At 42.1% G+C, this 19,073-nt stretch overlaps 1 protein-coding gene across 2 annotated transcripts in view; it reads left to right on the top strand.

The window, feature by feature from the left end:
• The window catches only part of NOTCH2 (notch receptor 2), an 88,205-nt gene that overhangs the window by 19,174 nt on the left and 49,958 nt on the right, over window positions 1-19,073 (top strand). For both annotated transcript variants that reach the window (XR_012995477.1, XM_076339814.1), the window contains exons 3-5: window positions 1,038-1,297; window positions 1,982-2,317; window positions 9,434-9,556. Coding sequence is in view for 1 of the 2 variants with exons in the window: in XM_076339814.1 (XP_076195929.1) it covers window positions 1,038-1,297; window positions 1,982-2,317; window positions 9,434-9,556 (719 nt within the window). In the remaining variant the exon portion in view is untranslated. The remainder of the gene's footprint in view (window positions 1-1,037; window positions 1,298-1,981; window positions 2,318-9,433; window positions 9,557-19,073) is intronic.

The raw sequence follows: 19,073 nt of genomic DNA, 5'->3' as shown, positions 1-19,073 counted from the left end.
CACTATAGAAAAAACTGCAAGTGGTCAGTCCTGTTTTGTATGTTAGGTGTTATTTTTATCCAGCATATAATCTTGCAGCTTTCTGCTACCTGAAAGAAGCAAATGGAACCATGGGTGACACAAAGGTGGGGTTTGCAGGCTTGCTTGCCTGGGTCCTGTATCGCTGGAAGTTAAATGGAAAATTCGTAGTACAAAGGCCAGTTAAAAGATGGATTACAGCTGACAAGTGTAGTCAGACTGTATTGACATAAGTTTAGGTTAGAGAGAAATAACTGCAATTATTCTGCAATCACAGATCTTTGTATAAAATATTACCCTAGTTGTAGATTGTGTGTGTGTACTTGTTTTTCTGTGGGAGACAGGAACAATGACCTTGTCGTTAGGGTGCTAGCCAGGGGCGTGGGAGACCTGACTTCAGGGCTTGCGCTGCTAGCTGAGTGCAGACTTCAGCGTGTCAGTCCCAGATGCACTTATCAACATGAGGATAACAATATATTCCTGTCTCACGGGAGTATTGTGGAGAAAGATCTGCTACAGATCTTCAGGCCATAAGACACTGCATTTGTACAAGGTTTATAAATATTTTGGAAGATGGATAATACGTGGTGTTAATACCTATTACTGAAACTGCTTGATTTTTTTCTAAAAAAAGATGCTTGTTAGAATGGAAGTAGGTGCAAGGAATTAATTGTTACTCACAGTTCTTTAACACTTAGGCTTTTACTGAAGTTTTGAAGGGAAGTGGAAGAGTAAGTTCCTGCACTTGATGTAACTCTGATTGTATGCACTATTTATTTATTTATTTTGTAACGAGTGATTTCACAATTTGAACTTAAGTTTTCAGTGGTCTCATTTGGGATAATCCCAGAGGAAGGCCCTGTTATATCTATGACGTTAGCATTTAGGTCTGTTAGTGTTACCATTAACTATGGCAAATTCCAAGACTTTCTGTAGTCATAGGACTTCATTCCTGGTATCTTCCCAGGGCAGAAAGGCTTCAGGTGAATGTGCTGCAAGTAATTTCTTTTCTGTTGCAGGTGTCGAGAAGGCTTTCTTGGAGACTACTGTCAATACAGAAACCCCTGTGAAAGCAATACCTGTAAGAACGGGGGAACTTGTGAAACTACGTCTCTGATAGGAAAGGCTACCTGCAAATGTGCTCCAGGGTTCACGGGAGAGGATTGTCAATACTCTGAATCGCACCTCTGCTACGTGTCCCAGCCCTGCCTGAACGGAGGAACTTGTCATCCCCACAGCCAGGAAACGTACGAGTGTGTCTGTCCTCCAGGTTACACAGGTGGGGTTCTGCATTTGTACCTCCAGACTCCCTCCTTTGTGAATGACTTCATCCTGGAATGTTCTGGGGCAGTCGTAATATGCTCTCAAATTTACTAGCTCCAGCACAGGAAATGAGAAGAAGTCTAAATGACTTCATGACCAAAAAAAGCAAAGGGGGATAGGGAGTCAAACTCCCTACCCTTTACACGTAAGCAGAAAGACATTTTGATCTTGTGGGGTTGTCCACATGGGAAAACTGAGTGCAGAAGCTACTCTGGAATGGCTGTTACACTTTGAATTCAGAGTGCACCTTCTAGAAAAAATGAAGTAAATTTGACCAGCAAAATCTTTCTATGGGAAAACTATAATTGGGTGCCTGAGGGGAAGCATGGAAACTCACTCCTTTCATTCTTGAAGGGGACGTAGAAGAAGAGTGACTGTCAATGTGTAGTATGATTCAGGTCATGGGTTATTTTTATAAATCACAACATTCTGTATCTTGCTGCTACCCTGTAAATAAAATGACTGTACTGTAACCACAAACTGATTTTCGTTTCAAATATAATATTGTAAAATGCAGACAAATTTTCCTTCAATAATTTTAAGATTTAGTACACCAATCATTTTGAGGTAGTGTGAAGGCAATACTGTTTTCCACAGAAATAACTTTTTATTAATGGACTGCTCTGTCTTGATCCTACAGGAAAGGATTGCCAGTGGATTGATGCCTGTACATCTCAACCTTGTGCCAATGGAAGTACATGTACTGTATCTGGAAATAAGTTCTCCTGCATCTGTCTGGCTGGCTACACTGGCCAGAAGTGTGAGATAGATGTGAATGAATGTGCCACACCAGGCCTTTGTCAACATGATGGGACCTGTGTCAATTTGCCCGGTTCATACCGATGCCGCTGCAAGCCAGGCTATACAGGGCATCGCTGTGAGAGTGTATATGTGCCATGTTCCCCATCACCCTGTATGAATGGAGGAACTTGTCATCAAACAAGTGACTTCACCTTTGAATGCAACTGTCTGCCAGGTAAATGACGCTTCTTCAAAGTGCTTGGTTTTGTAGCCTTGTCACTGCATTCCTGTCTGTTCTTCTGAAAACTTCTCTTGGAGTTTCTGTGTGATATTTGTGTAATGTAAGGTTGAAGGGAGAAATCTCAGCAAGGCAGGAAGCTCTGCTAGGATGTTAATTTCTGAGTGTCAGGATTTCATAATATGGAAGGGAAGAAAAGGGAAGAAGGCTAGAAATGACAGATTTCTTTGGCACCCAATTAGAGGCAGCGGATCAAATAGGTAAGAACTATGAGGTAGATTCAAGGAGATTAGGGTGGTATCTCCTAATGCCCATTTGGAATGCGAAATTCCATAAACGTAAACCTCTACAAATACATAGTTTTGTGTTAATAAAGGCCATAGTTACCTTCAGTGCTTGAATGAAGATGAACAAGTGTCTGTCTCCCTCTCAGTCTTTACCCCTAAAACATATTAGGTTCTGTTCCCTTCCTTTTTCTCCTCCGGTTCCTCCAGATCTTACGAGATGTCATTTCCAGCTCGCCACACCCTTTTTGTCCTGTAATACCTCCAGATAAATTATGCTTGCTTGTTTTCAGATGCTTTTAGCTGCCCTGAGTTCATCCACAGCAGGGGTGACGTGCTTACTTAGGATCATGGGCTGCATTGGTTTTGTGTGTCAAGCTGGGCTCCAATCACCAAGGCACCCGTCTCTACAAATGACCATATGTCACCTGGTTGGGACGCTGGTGGTCTCATCCTGTCCTGCTCCTCCCCATCCACTTGTCTTACTGACCACAGGGCAGTGCTAGTCATATCAGGGTTTTTTTAGGCTGATATTTTTTTACTGAGTAATTCAGTCCATGGGAAACTGATTGTTTGGAAATGCTTTTGACGAGACTTCCTACTTAAGTGTATTGTAGTTTGGCACATGAACACTTGGTGTGTGGTAATCTAGAAAAGTAAACTCTCTTCCCTTAAGCATTTCCCTGTTGTTATTTATGTGAAAGATGTAGCTGCCATTTACTGTTTAGGATGAATGTAGAGTGACTGCGTTCTCATGAGGATCATCTGGAGTCACAGGTATGTGCGGAAAGAGTGTTTAGAACTTGTGAAAAATGCTCTTTTTTTGGACACCTTTGTCTTGAAGTGTTGGCTCAAATGACCTTAAATGTACATTGCCAACCTTAGCTAGTGCCTGCACAACAACTTTCTGGGTCGTCTGAGCAAGCATGTGACTTTGAAGAACTTGGTAAAGTCGATCTTAAAATAGAAGGATGTATCATCTTTATTTTTCTGTGAAAGCAACCATTTCTAACTATGCTTGAAGAAACAGTGCTTGAACATACAGGGTCTTGGAAAATGCCATATCTTAACTAAGAGTTGCTCTCAGGGAATTTATTGCTTTTCTGCTTTGCATCTTTTTAAAATGAAATTGTAAACTAAGTATCTCTGGATTAACAGGCTTGATCAGAAATTCAGAATTTTCTTAAAGTCAGATCTGTTTAGCCAGTTCAAGGAGTTTAAGATATCATGCAGAAGCAGTGTGGTGGGGGTTAAGAGGAGAGGAAGATGAAGTTTGAAGGACTTGATCCTGTAAAGCTGATAAGACAGTTTGCTTTCGTGATTCTCTTACAGGGGTACGAGACTGGGTAGGAGCACATTTTCCCTTAGACAAGCGTGTGGGCTGGCTAAACTATGGTCAGGAAATGAAAATGAGATTACTATAGTAACAGTTACACACCCACACTGCTCACACACGTTTTGGATTATTAGCTGCTTTTTTGGACTTGTTACACAACGTGTGTAGTGGGGGTGAGTTAATGTGGCTTTGAGAGCCTTCACTTCTGTATTTCCTGTATTTGTTTAAGTTGGCCATGTTGTTTTGCTAGCTTGATTTTTTTTTTAAAACTAGTCATTTGAAAAACAGCAAAAAAAGGGAGAGGTTGGAGAGGCCAAAATGCTTACATTAAATTCTTTGATAACGGCAAGGCACCCAGCCGTTTCTTCTCCCTTAGTGAAGCACGCAGAGCAAAATTTCTGAAGTGTTAGAAAAGGTACTGTCTGGGAAGGAAAGGTCAACGGAAAGAGAAGAGAAATGGTGGCCTGTCACGCCCAGGGAAGATGTGAACAAGGCCTTCTCATCTGGAAGAGAGTGCCAAGATCATGGACTAGAAATTCCTCTTTAGACTCCCTCTCTGAATTGGAGCAATGCCGATGATATTGTGACTATAAATGGAATTGCTCTAGCCCTTCCTTCTGGTCTGCCTTAAGATGTTACCATGGCTCAGTGTTATGGCCGTAGAGGCAGGAGGCGGTTACATCTTGAACTGCTAGTGTCGTGGTTTAACCCCAGCTGGTAACTAAGCACCACACAGCCACTTGCTCGCTCGCTCCCCCCGGTGGGATGGGGGAGAGGATCAGAAGAGTAAAAGTGAGAAAACTCGTGGGTTGACATAAAGACAGTTTAGTAGGTAAAGCAAAAGCCGCGCACGCAAGCAAAGCAAAACAAGGAATTCATTCACTGCTTCCCATCGGCAGGCAGGTGTTCAGCCATCTCCAGGAAAGCAGGGCTCCATCACGCGTAACGGTTACTTGGGAAGACAGACACCATCACTCCAAAAGTCTTCCCCTTCTTCTTCCCCCAGCTTTATATGCTGAGCATGGTGACATATGGTATGGAATATCCCTTTGGTCAGTTGGGGTCAGCTGTCCCAGCCGTGTCCCCTCCCAACTTCTTGTGCACCCCCAGCCTCCTCGCTGGTGGGGTGGTGTGAGAAGCAGAAAAGGCCTTGACTTTGTGTAAGCACTGCTCAGCAATAATGAAAACATCCCTGTATTATCAACACTGTTTCCAGCACAAATCCAAAGCATGGCCCCATACCAGCTACTAAGAAGAAAATTAACTCTATCCCAGCCAAAACCAGCACAGCTGGAATGGTTTTTGGTATGATTTTGCATCTTGTGACCTGTGAAACTGCTCTGAAGAAACTGATTGTGCCCAAGCAGCAATTTAGGCATAATTAGGTTACTCCTGGACGGGCCCTGAAATGGGTTCTTGTTTCCTGTAGATGTTTTCTTCTTGGCTTTTGAATGAATTTCATTTTTTTTAAATACAGATGCATGAGAACAAGAGCTTGAAAATGGGGAAAAAAACCTACAACCTGGAGTTACATGTCACAGCAGCTTTTTCTACAGTAGCGCAAGTACTGTTTATGTACAGTGTAGTCAAGCTGCTATTTTAAATTCTCAAGTTCCCATTTCACTTGTGGATTTACACAAACAAATCTTGCATTAGGTAATTCATGTAGCCATGTGTGTTAGAAGACGTCAGCATTTGGTGGCAAGTGTAAGTGAAGAGTTATATATACTGTCAGTATTACATCTGTATGAAAGGTAACTTATTTTCTTATCCATCTAGCATAATCATTTTTCCTCTGGGCTTTGTTGATTTAGATAAAAACAAGATTGTAGACAAGTGAGCATGTTAGGTCAATCATAACAGAGTCGTAGTAAAAAAAAAAAACCCCTTCTGTGAAAGAGACTTAACCTGAAGCATTAGCAATTCCTTTAAATATAAGAATGAGCTTGTAGTTATAAATATTTGACAAAAAAGGAGTTTATTTGGCAACTAACCTTTAATGGAATGTTAAACAAGTCAATAGAGGAAGTTCTTAGCTGGGAAAGTGATTATTCATTGTTATCCATCAAAATAATTACCCATTAACTAAGATAAGGACCCTAGGGAATTCCAAGGGCTTGTTCAGGAAACGATCTGTCAGGCTGAAGCAGGCTGTTTATGAGAGCTGGAACACTTCCTGGGAAGAGGAAGTAACCTCACGCCGGTTTGTAGCGGAGCGTCACACTGCCCTGCGCAGTGAGCATCATGAATGGGGTCTAGCAGACATACTGAATTTCCTGCGGTGGGGAAGACCCTGCTTGCTGGGATTTAGAGATGAGCTGCTTCCTGTGGGGTGTGAGGTTCTGCATGGTGGCAGTCTTGGGGTACCAGATGGTGTGCATGCCTCCCTGCTCTGGGTGAGCTGGCTCTCTTATGTCGAGTAGCCTGTCTCACGTTTATTTCAAGAAGCTGAACTGTTGGAGTTGCACGCAGGCAACTGCTGTTGGGCACCTGGTATGCAGAAACTTACTTCTGTGTTAAAATGATGCAGGTCAGTTCTAGCACTCTGTGTCAAGATCCCTAACTTCTTGTCAGCAGGCCCTAAATCTGGCAATAACTTGACATTTTCATTTGGGTATAATTTCCTGCCTCCGTGCATAATTGGACCTGCAGAAAGTCTGAGGCATCATTTACAGGTTGAAATAAGGCTGGGGATTAAGATTTGGAGGGCATTGGATATAGCACGCTGGAATGGGCTGGAGATTTCAGATGACATAGGAGTACAGTTATCTGCCTGTATACCTCTGTGTACTAGAGGAGGAACAGCATGCTGTTAGCAGTGGGAACACTTATCCCCTTGAGGTTCTCATTCCTTAGTTTGCCATGCTTGGAGATATGGAGCAAAAGTCAGGATATGTATTGCAAACTGTTCTCCTGGAGGGAGAAAGCAAAGGACAACATGTGAGTCCCAGCACAGGGGGGAACAGGAAACAGTGTCAGGTGTCCAAATACATCAAAACAGTGAAAACTCTGGCTTTCTGGAAAAGAGTCAGGTTATGTAACTGCAAAATCAGATCCTGGGACCCGGCTTAAGAAAAGCTCCTGTGTCTCAGAGCAACTTCATGCTTGTCATGCTCAAACGTAGGTGCGTTGGCCCAAACAACCATGACTCTAAAGGACCGGTTTTACAAGTGAAAGCTAAACTTCTCTAGGACAGTTTTATTTACACATTAATCAGATCGCGATATTGCGGTGTAAGTTCGACTTGAAGAGGACACAGAAATCATGCCTCTACAGCTTTTAGATGTTCTGAAACTAAGCCAAAGTTGTTCTTCGGAGTAAGACAAATTTAAAGGGAATTAGGGAGTTGGGAAGTTACCAAAAAGGCAACTTGTGTTTTCTTCAGCTGTGCACTCAAAATAGTGTTGTCTTCACCATTTCAACCCTTCCTGATTCCCTTTCCCTTGGAGATGTCTTTTGACTGAGCACACTTGGCTGTGTGTCATTTCTCTTGAACCTTTTACTACATCGCTTTTTTTTTTTGTAAGCTCTTTTTTGTTTCTATTCTACTGTCACTAGTGGTATCCTCCAGCTTTTAGTGTGGGATTCATGGTTTTCTACATTTGCATGAGATGCTTGAGGACCAGCTCTTAGATGGTTGAAATGTGAAAATGTACAATGGCATGGTGAGGTTTTACTATTGGGGTGACTTCCATGCTTTATTATTACTCAAAATCATTGGGCCACTTTAAATTTGTGTGCAGTACAGTGAGATATTTTTAAATAAATGCCTGCTGTCAGGAATTCGTTTACTACAAAGTAGGGTAGGTCTTCATATTGTCTGAGCTGAAAGGATAGGAACTTAAACCTTTCGAGTTTGTGGTTCTGGGTGCATTTCCATGCTGATCACGTTGCTGGCATGAGTGCAATCTGTGGTCAGTGGGATGATTCTCCTCAAGCTGAAAAGCAAGCTGATAGGACACCCCTGTGTTTTACAGCTGGGCCTTTGGTCATGCGTGGTAGATTTATACAATTTTAAATATAGTGATCTGATACTAATTGTATTCCTTGCTAGTTGTTCCTCCAGCGCCTTTGCCAGGAAGGTGCTGCTGTGATGATTAGGATGCAGACTAACCATGGTATATTTCCTCTTCATTTTAATCTTCCCTACTGCCATGAAATTTACAGGATCTTGGGTGAAGGTGGGAAAGGCTTTGAAGGGAGAGGGTAATAATGTGTCTTTTTTTTTTTTTTTTTTTTTTTACTGTTGAGTCTGTTCTTTGCTAGTGGATGCTAATGCACTTGATACAGCTTAGCAACAGCACTCCGCTTCTGACTCTTACCTGTAGTATTGGAGAAGTTCAAGAGGCAGGAATGCATACGAATCATCTCAAGTCTCTTGAGAGTAGTGGTAGCCTGGAGAAGCTGCTTCAGAGCTTTACAGTCTGTCTCATCTGCCACACAGCACGATCTGCTGTGATGTTGTTTACATCAGATGTTGCTTACAGGGTCTATGTGACTTGACACAGATGTTATGGAAGTGTCTGGAACAGGGCATCAAAAGTAGAGGGGTTAAAGCATAATTTTGGATGAGAGGACTATGTCATGTTAATGTTACATTCCAAAGCAGTGAAGAGGCAGAGCTGATGTTTTAAATTAGCGCGTGTTCTCTGGAATCATTTACTTTGTCTGCATTATCATGCATCCACTTGTGCTTTGATATATAGTGCTCTCATCCAGCAGAAATGTCAGGTTTATTTAATGAAGCATGAAGTAAATCAGCAGCGGAAATCAAGGGGAAGATGGATTATTGACGACTCCCTTCCCTAATGTCCCCACTTCTTATCTGAAAGGAGAGGGAGGTCTAGCAAGGATATTTTGCCAGTGTGGCTATGTTCGTTGGGAGCCTTAATTTTCATTGGGGAAGGGTGTCTGGTTTCTTCTGCTTTTCAGTCAGGGCTTAGTGTATAAGCATCGCTTGGGTGGTGGCTGATTTGTTGATTGACTGACTTGTCTAACACTGAAGAGGGCCAAATCAGGAATTCGGAAGCTCATTTCCAAAGTATAGAACATCTTTCTTTGACGTAGCCAAGGCATATGAACTATGCTGAGGTACTGACGAAATGAACGCCAGGTACTTTTTTGCCATGGGAAAAACTTGTCCTGGGTGGTGGGCAGTGACGAGTTTACCTCATAGTAAACTAAATCTCTTGGTCTTCGCTTTGTTTGCTTTGAATGACAGTTCTCATTAGTCACTTAAAGAAAAAATACCCTTGTCTTTTTGGTGGTGAAACCGTATTTGGCCATCTGCCCACGGTAGTAGTGTTCTAACTGTGTAATCTGACCTGCATGCTATCAGCAAAGGCATTCAGTGAAGTCTCTGGTCAGTGTGCTACACTGAGGTTCATCAGGATTAGGTTAACAGGGCAAGTATTTAGGAAAAAAAGAAGGATGAATTCTCTTCAAAAGAGGCTGGAAGCCCATTTCAGTGTGATGTGTTTCTGCTTTGTCCAGGTTTCGAGGGAAGTGTCTGTGGGCACAACGTTGATGACTGCCCCAATCACAACTGCCAAAATGGGGGTATATGCGTGGATGGTGTGAACACGTACAACTGCCGCTGCCCACCGCAATGGACAGGTACGTACTATGGAAAACATTCCTGTATGGGCTGGGCATACTTTACGGGAATGAAATGCAGGACTTCTGGCCTTCACCCAATGTACAACTGGGGCTGTATATGGCTCAATGCAGCTCACATCTGTGACTTGTTCTGCAGTCTGGGGGGCAGATGTCACTGGAACCCTTACAAGAAAATTGTTTGCATCAAAGCCACCACAATGGAGGGCAATTTCCCATTGCACCAGGCAGTATTACAGGCTTATGTGCACATGGGTTTGACAGACAGGTACCGTGATTCTTGAGCCGCAATGCAATGCGACTGTCACGAGTTGCACTTCCGCTTGTATCGATTACTTTGTAAGAGGGATACGTGTTTTAGAAGAGTACAAAGCATGGCTTTGCTATTACAGGTGTGTGCATTCATGGTGCTTTGCTGATGCATCTTGAGGGTATTTTTAACCTGGGATAACAATCCCTGTGTAGATAATGGTAACGCTGCTGAAGATCAGGGCAAATGTGAACAAAGGCATAGGTGGGAGAAAAGGAGGGAAGAGAATAAGCGTTATGTATGGGAAGCTTATGTTTTTGCTACTGTTATTTTCCTGCTGTGACTGATTTTTATCTGGAGTTCTCTGACTAGCAAAGCTACTTTTGCTTCATAAATGAGCCTGCTTTACTCTGTAGGGGGAAAAAGTGTGAATTTCGAGAAAGTGTTATGCATGATGTAAGGGAGCAGCTTACAGGAAATTCAGTGTTGTCTTTAGTCACAAAACGTCTCCATACCTCAGAAATAAACAAATACCTCCGGTTTTGGGGTGGGTTTTTTTTTTGAGTCATACTAGTCATTCTTAGCTGGCACACTTTTTCAGCTGAGTATAGTTTTGCCCTTCTTTCAAAATCATAGGTGAAAAAACAGCCCTAGAAATGGAAAACTGAGGTATGGACCCAATTTGCATTTTTCCTTTCATAAAGTAGATTGGGATACTTGTTTCGGAAGTAAGCTTGAACTAGCTCCTCAGGTTCTGAAGAATGTTTAGCACATTTTTCTCTGTATCTCGGAAATACTATGTTTGAAACCAGAACGTCTGTAGTGATTGGTAGTTCAGACAAATGTACTGTGAGGAGTTTGACTACTAGAGACCAGAGGTTTCATGTTGTTCTAGCTTTTTTCCTCAGAGAGCATCATTCTCATTATAAACCGGTTGTCATTAACTGCAAAGGAGGCTGTCAGTTAAGAACCCTCATTAACTTTAAAACATTATATATTCTTAAATGAAGTTAAAACCACATAAGAGTGAAATGCACCACTGCTTGCATAGCTCTCTGAAACTAGATGTAAATATGAGAAAATGAGTCCTCCCCTTAATGAGCAAGTACCCTTGCTTCTGTACTGCTTCTCTGTCTCTATGTCCTTAAAGTCTGCAGAAAGTGAAACCTACAAAGAAAAACATGAAGAGAGCTTGGGTGTGGAGCCAACAACCCTTCAGTGACCCCTAAAATCTTGCTCCATGCCACAGAAATTATAAACCTTCTTATGGCTTCTAGCGTCTGTCAATAGTAAATTAATCTCAGGCTTATTCCTGAAGCATAGAGGATATGAGGGATCATGAGTGTGTACAGTGTGAATATATAATCTACAAGGTATTATTTTGCTTTGTACAGGCATTGTAAACTTAGCTTGGCTTACAGGATTTGGGTGGATAGCTGCTGTCAACTAGGGATGACTTCTGCAACTCACCTGGAAGAGACTTTGGTGGTAATAGGCTGTGATTCTGTTTGGTTTTGTGGTAGATTGTCCCTCTGATTAACCATTGAAGTTCTTTGCAATGCAGTTGTGGTGGTTCCCTCTCTGAACCTCTTATGGGCTCTGACTGACCAGCACTGGGGGAAAATCGTTAGGCCTGTGTTGTGGCCTAGTCTTGTGCCATCTTTCTTCTGTGTGGACAGTCTCTCCAGAAAACCATGTGCATGAAGGACGCTTCCCTTTGGTGAAACCCTGGAAAGAGAGAGGAACTCCCCAAGCCTTACGTTCTCATGGCTTTCTAAAACAATTTAATGGAATGGGCTTTCTGAGAATTTCCTTTGTTTATGGTGAAGTTAAGGTTATCAGCGCAGCAGTGGTTTTAGATGATGGCTTCTTAAGGCCACTGACTTTCCAGACTTCAAGAATCAGGTCAGTGTGGAACTAAAACTGGTCTCACCGTTTAGGAAACAGCAGCTTGGCTGTTTGAACAATGAACGTTAGAGCCTTTGGGGAACTGAACTGTCTTGCCTGAAATGAATAGTGCCGGTTTCGGTGTTCAAACTAAAACATGAGTAACTTCAGAAGTAGCTATGCATGTTCACATTGGCATATGTTTGTCACATGTAGGGCAGTAGCTCTGTGCGTCCACAGGATGCCTTAGTGATAGCCGTTCCTCTGCAGTGTAGCTGCTGATCTGAGTGTCCCTGGAGGCTGAAGGCTCACAACGGCAGTGGAGGCCTGCATTTGGGGCCTTCTCTATGTTGCTTTGCTTGAAAGCCTGTGCAGTGAAAAGCTCTTGGCCAGCTGGCCTTTAAGAATTCATTTATTGTGTCTGTAGTATTCTTTTTGCCCAATAACTGTGTGTGCAAGTGATGTCCCATGACACCCCAAAATCCTGTCCAGCTCCACAGTGAATGGAGTCACCTGAATGCCTCTTGTTCTAATGTGGTCCTGCAGCTCAGCCCAGCAGTGACCCTGCTCCGTCATCTCAGTAGTGTTTTCTTAAAAGAAGCTTGTTTCTCTGAATGGACTTCAGTCCCTTTCCTGCATCTTCAATTAGAGACCAAGAAAGTGCAGGGTAACAGTACATGTTCAGCTTGGAGACATGAGGTGTGACGCTGAGGCAGGTCACAAAATAGATGGAGGACTGCTAGAATAGTTTAGAGAGAGGTGATTTTTTTCAAGATTAAACTGCAGCTGATGCTGACAGGAGTAAACTACAATAAAAAATTAGTTACTGAGCAGTAAGGAAATGTTGTATAAGTGCAGGTCCATCCTTTGCACAAACGTGGTTTATAACATTATAAATCACCTCTAAGGTAAGTGAAGAGGGGAGGGCTGAGCAAACAACTCTTTCAGGGTCTGTCCTGGTAAATGCTTATAGCGTAAGTGTGGAACTGTGAGAGTGAACACTTCAGGAAATCAAAAGCTTCCAATGAGACCTTGAGGTTAGAGGACATTGTGTGCAGCTTTTTTTTAAAAAAAAAAAGTCCCAAACACACATGTTTGTACGTAAACGTCAGCCAAAAACGAAAGGATATTAAACTTTCTAAAAATACTTAACAGCGTAGATGTGCTGTCTTCATAAAAGTTCTTCTGCAGTCTCTTCTTTCAAATACTTACTTGTCAAGTAATCTTGGAGAAATTTAAATTGGTCTGTTTGCAGTTTTAGTCTTTATTTAATCTTTGTGCTGTGGATGATGATCTGGCATGTTTGTTAATATAGTTCGTGCTTCATGGCATAGAGAAACCAGTCCCGTTCCTTGCTAGAAAAATCAAGAAGCTCTACTGCATCCAAATAGTTTTGTGTAAAGTAATATTGAAGCATCCTTTACTGAAACAAAATCTATCCCAATTCCTTTTGGTAACCATCTGCCTCTTGTAATTCCCTGACAGGTGGTAGGCTGGACTATGTAACTGTGCATTTTCTTAAAAATGTTTTTTCTGCTTGCTACTATAGCTTTTGAGAGACTGTTTGCTTTTGGTCTAATTTCTGACTCCTCAAACAGAGCTCACTGCTCCTTTTTTGTTGAAGTGCATGCCTTCTCTTTCTCACTTTACTGCTTTTTCCGGAAAGATAAAATCTTGCCTTTCAGAAACAATGTGGAGGAATTCCTGCTGTCACTACTGTTTTTGTCACCTTCAAAGTTCTCGTATTTCATATGGTTATAATGATTGTCAACCTCATAAATTTGTAACTGGCAAGACAATCTTGGATGTGTTTTAGTGAAACTGCCCCAGATCTTTCCTGTTGCTGAATGTTAACTGATTTTTTGTTTAAGGATGACTTTTATCTTGTCCCAGGCCAAATCCTTTTTCAGAACCAGGTTGTTGGGTCCTTTCAAGGTGTGGTGTTGCAGATGTTTAACCAAGCTCACCTTTTCTTGGAAATAGATAAGGATGCTTTTGTGAAAGACTGAAGTCTATTCCTCTGTGCATGGCAGGCCAGAGAATTTGGTGTGTTTTAAGTGTGATTTGAGTCAAGATTAGCCAAAAATCCTGGCTAATGTCTGTGCCATGTGAAGACCCTGCTTTGTGCTGCTGTTCTCCAACAATTAAACCAGCCTGATAGGCTCACTGTGGTCTGAGAAGGAAGCTGTCTTTGCCTTCTCTGCCTGCTCCCAGCCTCCCTTCCCCTTCCCGAGCTGGCTCTGGTATTTGTTGGAGTATGCCACTTTAACTCACTAATCTAGTAAAAAATCCTGTCCAGCTCCCCCCCCCCCCCCCCCCCTTGTCTGGGATCAGGAATTAAAATTCACAGAGTGGTCTCAGAGGAAGTGATGGCAGTCCAGGGCTGTAAAGTCATGTGGAAGGTTAGGGTGTCCTTCCACAGGACACGGTGAAACCATCTGAGGATTTAAAGGCTGCTCAGTCGTTCCAGACTACAGTTCATACAAAGAAGCAAGACTTTGTTTAAAATGCACCTGTTTACTCTGTTGATCTAACCTACACAGCTTTGTGTTAAGAAAGATGACTTGAGAATTCGGGTACTAAAGTGATTAACAATATAAAATGCTTCTGTTTTTCTTGGCTGAGAAGGACTCCCACTTCGCTGTGGAAAGCTTGCAGTGTTTCAGAAGATCATCATGAATCTGTGTTTGGCCCAAATCATCTTTCAGGAGTGGTGCACAGCAGAGATCAAGATTTGTATCCTCCATTGAGTTCAGGAGCAAACCATGCAAAGGACTTAAGTGCTGCATCAGGAGTTGTGGGATGAGTCTCTGGGTTTGGGGGACACGCTATGTCCATGCTCAAGTGGGTTTTGGAAGACCTACATTATAGTGCTTCAGTTGCAGGCTTGGCCTTCTTGCCTCCTTTCATTATTTCTACCCCTGTGGCTGGGAAGGCGAGACTCCCATGGCAGTTGTATTTATTTAGGCTTTGTTTTCCCCTGAAAAGGGGGCTCCAGTGAACTGTATATTTTAAAATCTAGGAGACCTTTGTCTCAAGGGAAGCACAGTGTGCTAACAGCTGACTCCACCAAATAACTCCAGCATTGGGAGGTAGCTTAAGAAGCAAATGTTTGTCTTGAGCAGAAAAGCTCTTCAGGCAGCAGGACTGTGCTTTTTAATTAAAATAGCTGTTAGCTTGGTCATATGCTCTTAAACACTAGCACAAGGGTTACTTTTTCTGCAGAGCTTTAGGCAGGAATTTTCAAAGAGGGGAGTTAAGGGTTCGATTCCTATTTAATTAGAGTAATATTTGCTCCCTACCTTGGTTTTCTTTGAAAATCCCAGCCTTAAACTCTGGGCAGACGAGACTTTTCTTTGCTAAGAAGGGAGGATAAACATCAAAAGGCTAATGTTTAACATTTTTATGTAAGATCATATGCTCTGGTATTTTGTTTTTTAAAACTTACTTTGCCAAATACCACTTTCCTCAGCTTGTGTATCACAAAGTATACAGTAACAAGTCATGCTAACTTAGTGTTCAAAAAATACTGCCTTGCTGTAATACTTAGAAGCTTGAAATGTAGAGGAACTAACTCTTGACACTAGATGACATACATCATAAATGTTGAACCTGCCAGTCTCCTGAATGATGGAATATACATCCTTGCTACATTCTATAGAGTACTGATTATTACCTGCCAGAGAGCGCTGTTGGGGTTGCACTCTTTTCTGATTCTGGTTGGTATGCACATAGATAACATGCAAAGAGCAGTCTTAGCCTTTGTATTAGCACAGGGAGACTGGGTCAGACTCCTGTGAGAAGTGCAGTCGTCTTTCCCAGTGGTGTAGCAATGGTTGACTTTCTGGTGCCTTTCCAGACTGTATTAAAAAGCATAGTAGCCTCGTTGGTGCTGGCTGAGATCCATCTATGCCAAAGTTGGCAAGTTGGCTGGTGATGTGCTGTCACTACAGTAGTATCTCCAAGAGACAGCTCTCTGAAAGAGGCCAAGAGGGATTATGATTCTTCCTTCATGTTTGAACTGGCAGATACAAAGGGAGCAAGGAAGCATGCGGCAGGCTCCAGACCTGGCAGCTCCAAGCTTGAGTGTACAAATGATTTGAAGCATCAGACATAAACAAACTTTATCCTGGATGTTGTTTGTTTCTCTTGTGGTACTTGATTCCAGTGTTGTGCAGAGCAGATTGATTTCACAGGCATTGGAAGTTACACCATTAGTTAGTACTTTATCCCGTATGGATTCTGGAACACCTACCACAACCTCCCATTTGTTTCGTGCTGCTTTCCATTTCCCAACAGCAAGCCTTGGTTAGGAGGTAGCTGTAATAAAACACCTGAGGTGTTAAAAGCTGAACTGATCTGATGACAGAATGACAGCATCCAATTTAGACCACGGTGCTGCCTCTTCCCTTGTGCCTTTGGTGACTTTCCAGGCCGGGAGATACTCTTTGCGATCAAATGTGCCAAATAATCTTATGTGGAGCTGTCTTTAAGTTTTCAGTACATCTTGCGTGTGTTTGGCACTAAAACAAAATAGGCTAGACCACTCTGGTGAGGCTGGGTTGGTGGATGTGTGCTGTGAGATCAGGCTAATAGGTAACAGTTGTTTTATCTGCAGCTGACTTGTTTCTGGCAGTTTCTGCCCCTTGTACTTAGAATGAGGTGATTTGTCTTTGGATAATTACTAAAGATGCGTTGCTGAGATAGCTTGAGAATATGAAGCTTTTATTGTAAGGTTTGGCTCCAACTGTTACGTTTTTGCCTTGCAGATCTTTTTACTTGTTAGGTATTTCCTTGATTCACTGGATTTTCCAGAGGAGGTAAAGAGAAGGGCAAAATGGAGCGTAGCTTGGTGCTATGTATTTCCTTTTGGTTGCTGCTGTCCCCAGGGATTTCACCTACCACCGCCGTATTAAGCCAGTCTGTTGTTAGTGCATCACTAATAATTTTTAATGAATTTTGTTCTGTTCATTTGTATTACTGCCTCTGAAGAGCTCTGTCAGGACTGCCCTCTACCCAGTAGTCTGTGGGGAGTGATTTAGGGCAGCATTTAATGGATCAGGGCGTGCGTAAGTCTCTTAAAGCCCAGAGTTTTGTATTTGGGGGCTGTAAAATCCCTTGTAAAAGCCCATTAGTTCCACTACATGCTTCCCAGTGTGGTTATGAAATTAAACTCTTTTCTCCACCATGTTAGCCTAAAATAAACACAGATATTTGCTCACAACAATTGTAGATTCATCTTCAATTGTTCAAATTCTATATTAAGCTCTTAAATTTTATGATATCTTGGATGGCATTTGACATTGCCCAAGATAGAGTAGATCTGTTAAAACCAAAAACCCAACACCTGAGGCTTGGGAATGGCTGCTACTGCTTTGCTGCTCTGTAGTTCTGTATTTCAAATGGGAGAAAGATGCTGTGAGATCCTAGGGAAGGAGTACTTTTTTTGAGGGCTGTGATGCCTCTCACTTCTTCAGAAAACTCCTGCAATGGAAGAAATATTTGGCTTCAGTCCTTTTTTCAGGGGAAAATACTGTAATACTTAAGCAGGGAAGACCTTTACTAAACACACATGCAACTGGGGGCACTTTTTGCAGATGTAAACAGTGTAGTCCTTTGAATTCTATGTGTGCCTGAAGCCATCCTTGGAGCTGAAAGCAGCAGTTGTATTCATCAGATTGCCTGCAGGGAGCTGTGGAGATGGCTTTGCTGGAGGGTCTGGAATTTGAATGTGGTCTGGACATCACACTTGAAATTCCTTTCAGTATTACCTGTTTATTGCTCTGGATGTTCTTGTCTGTATAAAGGTGTTGCCTCTTTCAGAGAAGTTTGAAGTTCTTTGCTTTGAGATACCTTGTGTCGATAAAGCAAATTCTATAAATGATCAAATATTTTCTTTTGTATACTTTGCCACGCGCTGTATCTTCCCTGCAATAACTGTTGTATTGTACTTTTTATAATCTCTTTCTCCCTTTGTGGGTAACAGTTGCTCTGTAAGTCTGTTACAAAATTCTTCTCTCCATCGGTCTGTCGGACTCTGAACTCTATGCCTTTTCAGTGTCTTTATTCAGAGGTGGTAGCTTCAATACTGCAAAATGTATTCCAGACTGAGGCTTTGCCATTGCTATTGCACAACAACAACTGTTTGCATTACTTATTCTTCCTTGTAGTCAAATGTCTTGTCAGCGATGTTTATTTTGTTGATTAAAGCTGCGATTTAGCAGAGGTCCCCACTGAACTCTTCCAGAGAAGCTGAAGTCTTTCCTCAAGGAGTGCCTAAGAGAAACCTTCTGCAACAAGTCTGTTTGCCTTCGTATTTTATTGGCGTTTGTGCATCAAGCCTTGTCTGCTGTTGCGCTGCCCAGCAACCTCGCTTGGTTGAATCTGTCTGAAATTCCCTGGTTTCCTCTTGGATAATATAAATACTATTTTGCTAAAGATATCACTGCCTACTGTTCATCTCCTTCCAGGCTATTAATTAAATGCTTCAATGCCTGTATGTATTCATTAATTGTAACTTAGTTTTTTCAAGGAGTATGGATAATTCTGTGGGTTAAAGATTAATTGAATGTTTTTACAAATGCCCAATTGAAAAACATGGGAGCTAAAGTAGTTTTCATAAACATCATTTTACTAGAAGGTCCAATGGTTCCATGCAATTTGTCCTTTACTTTCCATTTGCTGAGGAGACTCACACAGCAACTTGAGGAAACTGAGCTTTGACCTGACTGACCAACATATGTTGGGTTACGCTGTCAATGCAGACGTTTTCCTTGTGTTACAGGAATGAACTGGACAGAGAAATGTCCTTCCCCAGCCAGATGTGGTCTACCAGCTGGCATCCTGAATATACACACAGCTGGTTAGAGGGGGGAAGAAACTGCATGGTCCCTTGCGGTGCCGCTAACCTTCTGCCACAATTAGATTCGGTCATTTATACAAATACTGTTTCTTATCTCTTAGCCCATTCTTGAGTCTTGATAAGATGCTGTTCACCTTCTCACTTAGTAGTCCTTTGAAACTTGGAGAAAAAATGTAAACAGTTCTAATGAGCCATGCTTTCTTTAGCTACACTGATCGTATTCAAAAACCATACAATAATCTTTGGAATGCTTTGTGAATTAAATTACTCTTTCAGAGAATTTCTGTCTAGATCTGGTTTATAGCTTCCCAGATAGCCCTTTCAAGAGAGCTAGTGAGTTCTTCCCTGTGTACTGGAGTGCTAGTCTGAGATAAGTGACAAACTTCTGGTGAGGTACTGAGAGGATGGGGGCATAAGAGCTTCTTGAAACCTGATACTCCTCTTCCAGCGAGTCTTTTAGGACCTTGAGGACCAGTTTGTGATTCTCGCTGGATTATCTTTCCCTGCCAGTGTCACTA

Source organism: Aptenodytes patagonicus, chromosome 5 (genome assembly GCF_965638725.1).
Source record: "Aptenodytes patagonicus chromosome 5, bAptPat1.pri.cur, whole genome shotgun sequence".
NCBI classification, from domain to species: Eukaryota; Metazoa; Chordata; class Aves; order Sphenisciformes; family Spheniscidae; genus Aptenodytes; species Aptenodytes patagonicus.
The sequence above is the reverse complement of the archived record's forward strand: the minus strand, read 5'-3'. Positions and strand labels throughout refer to the sequence as shown.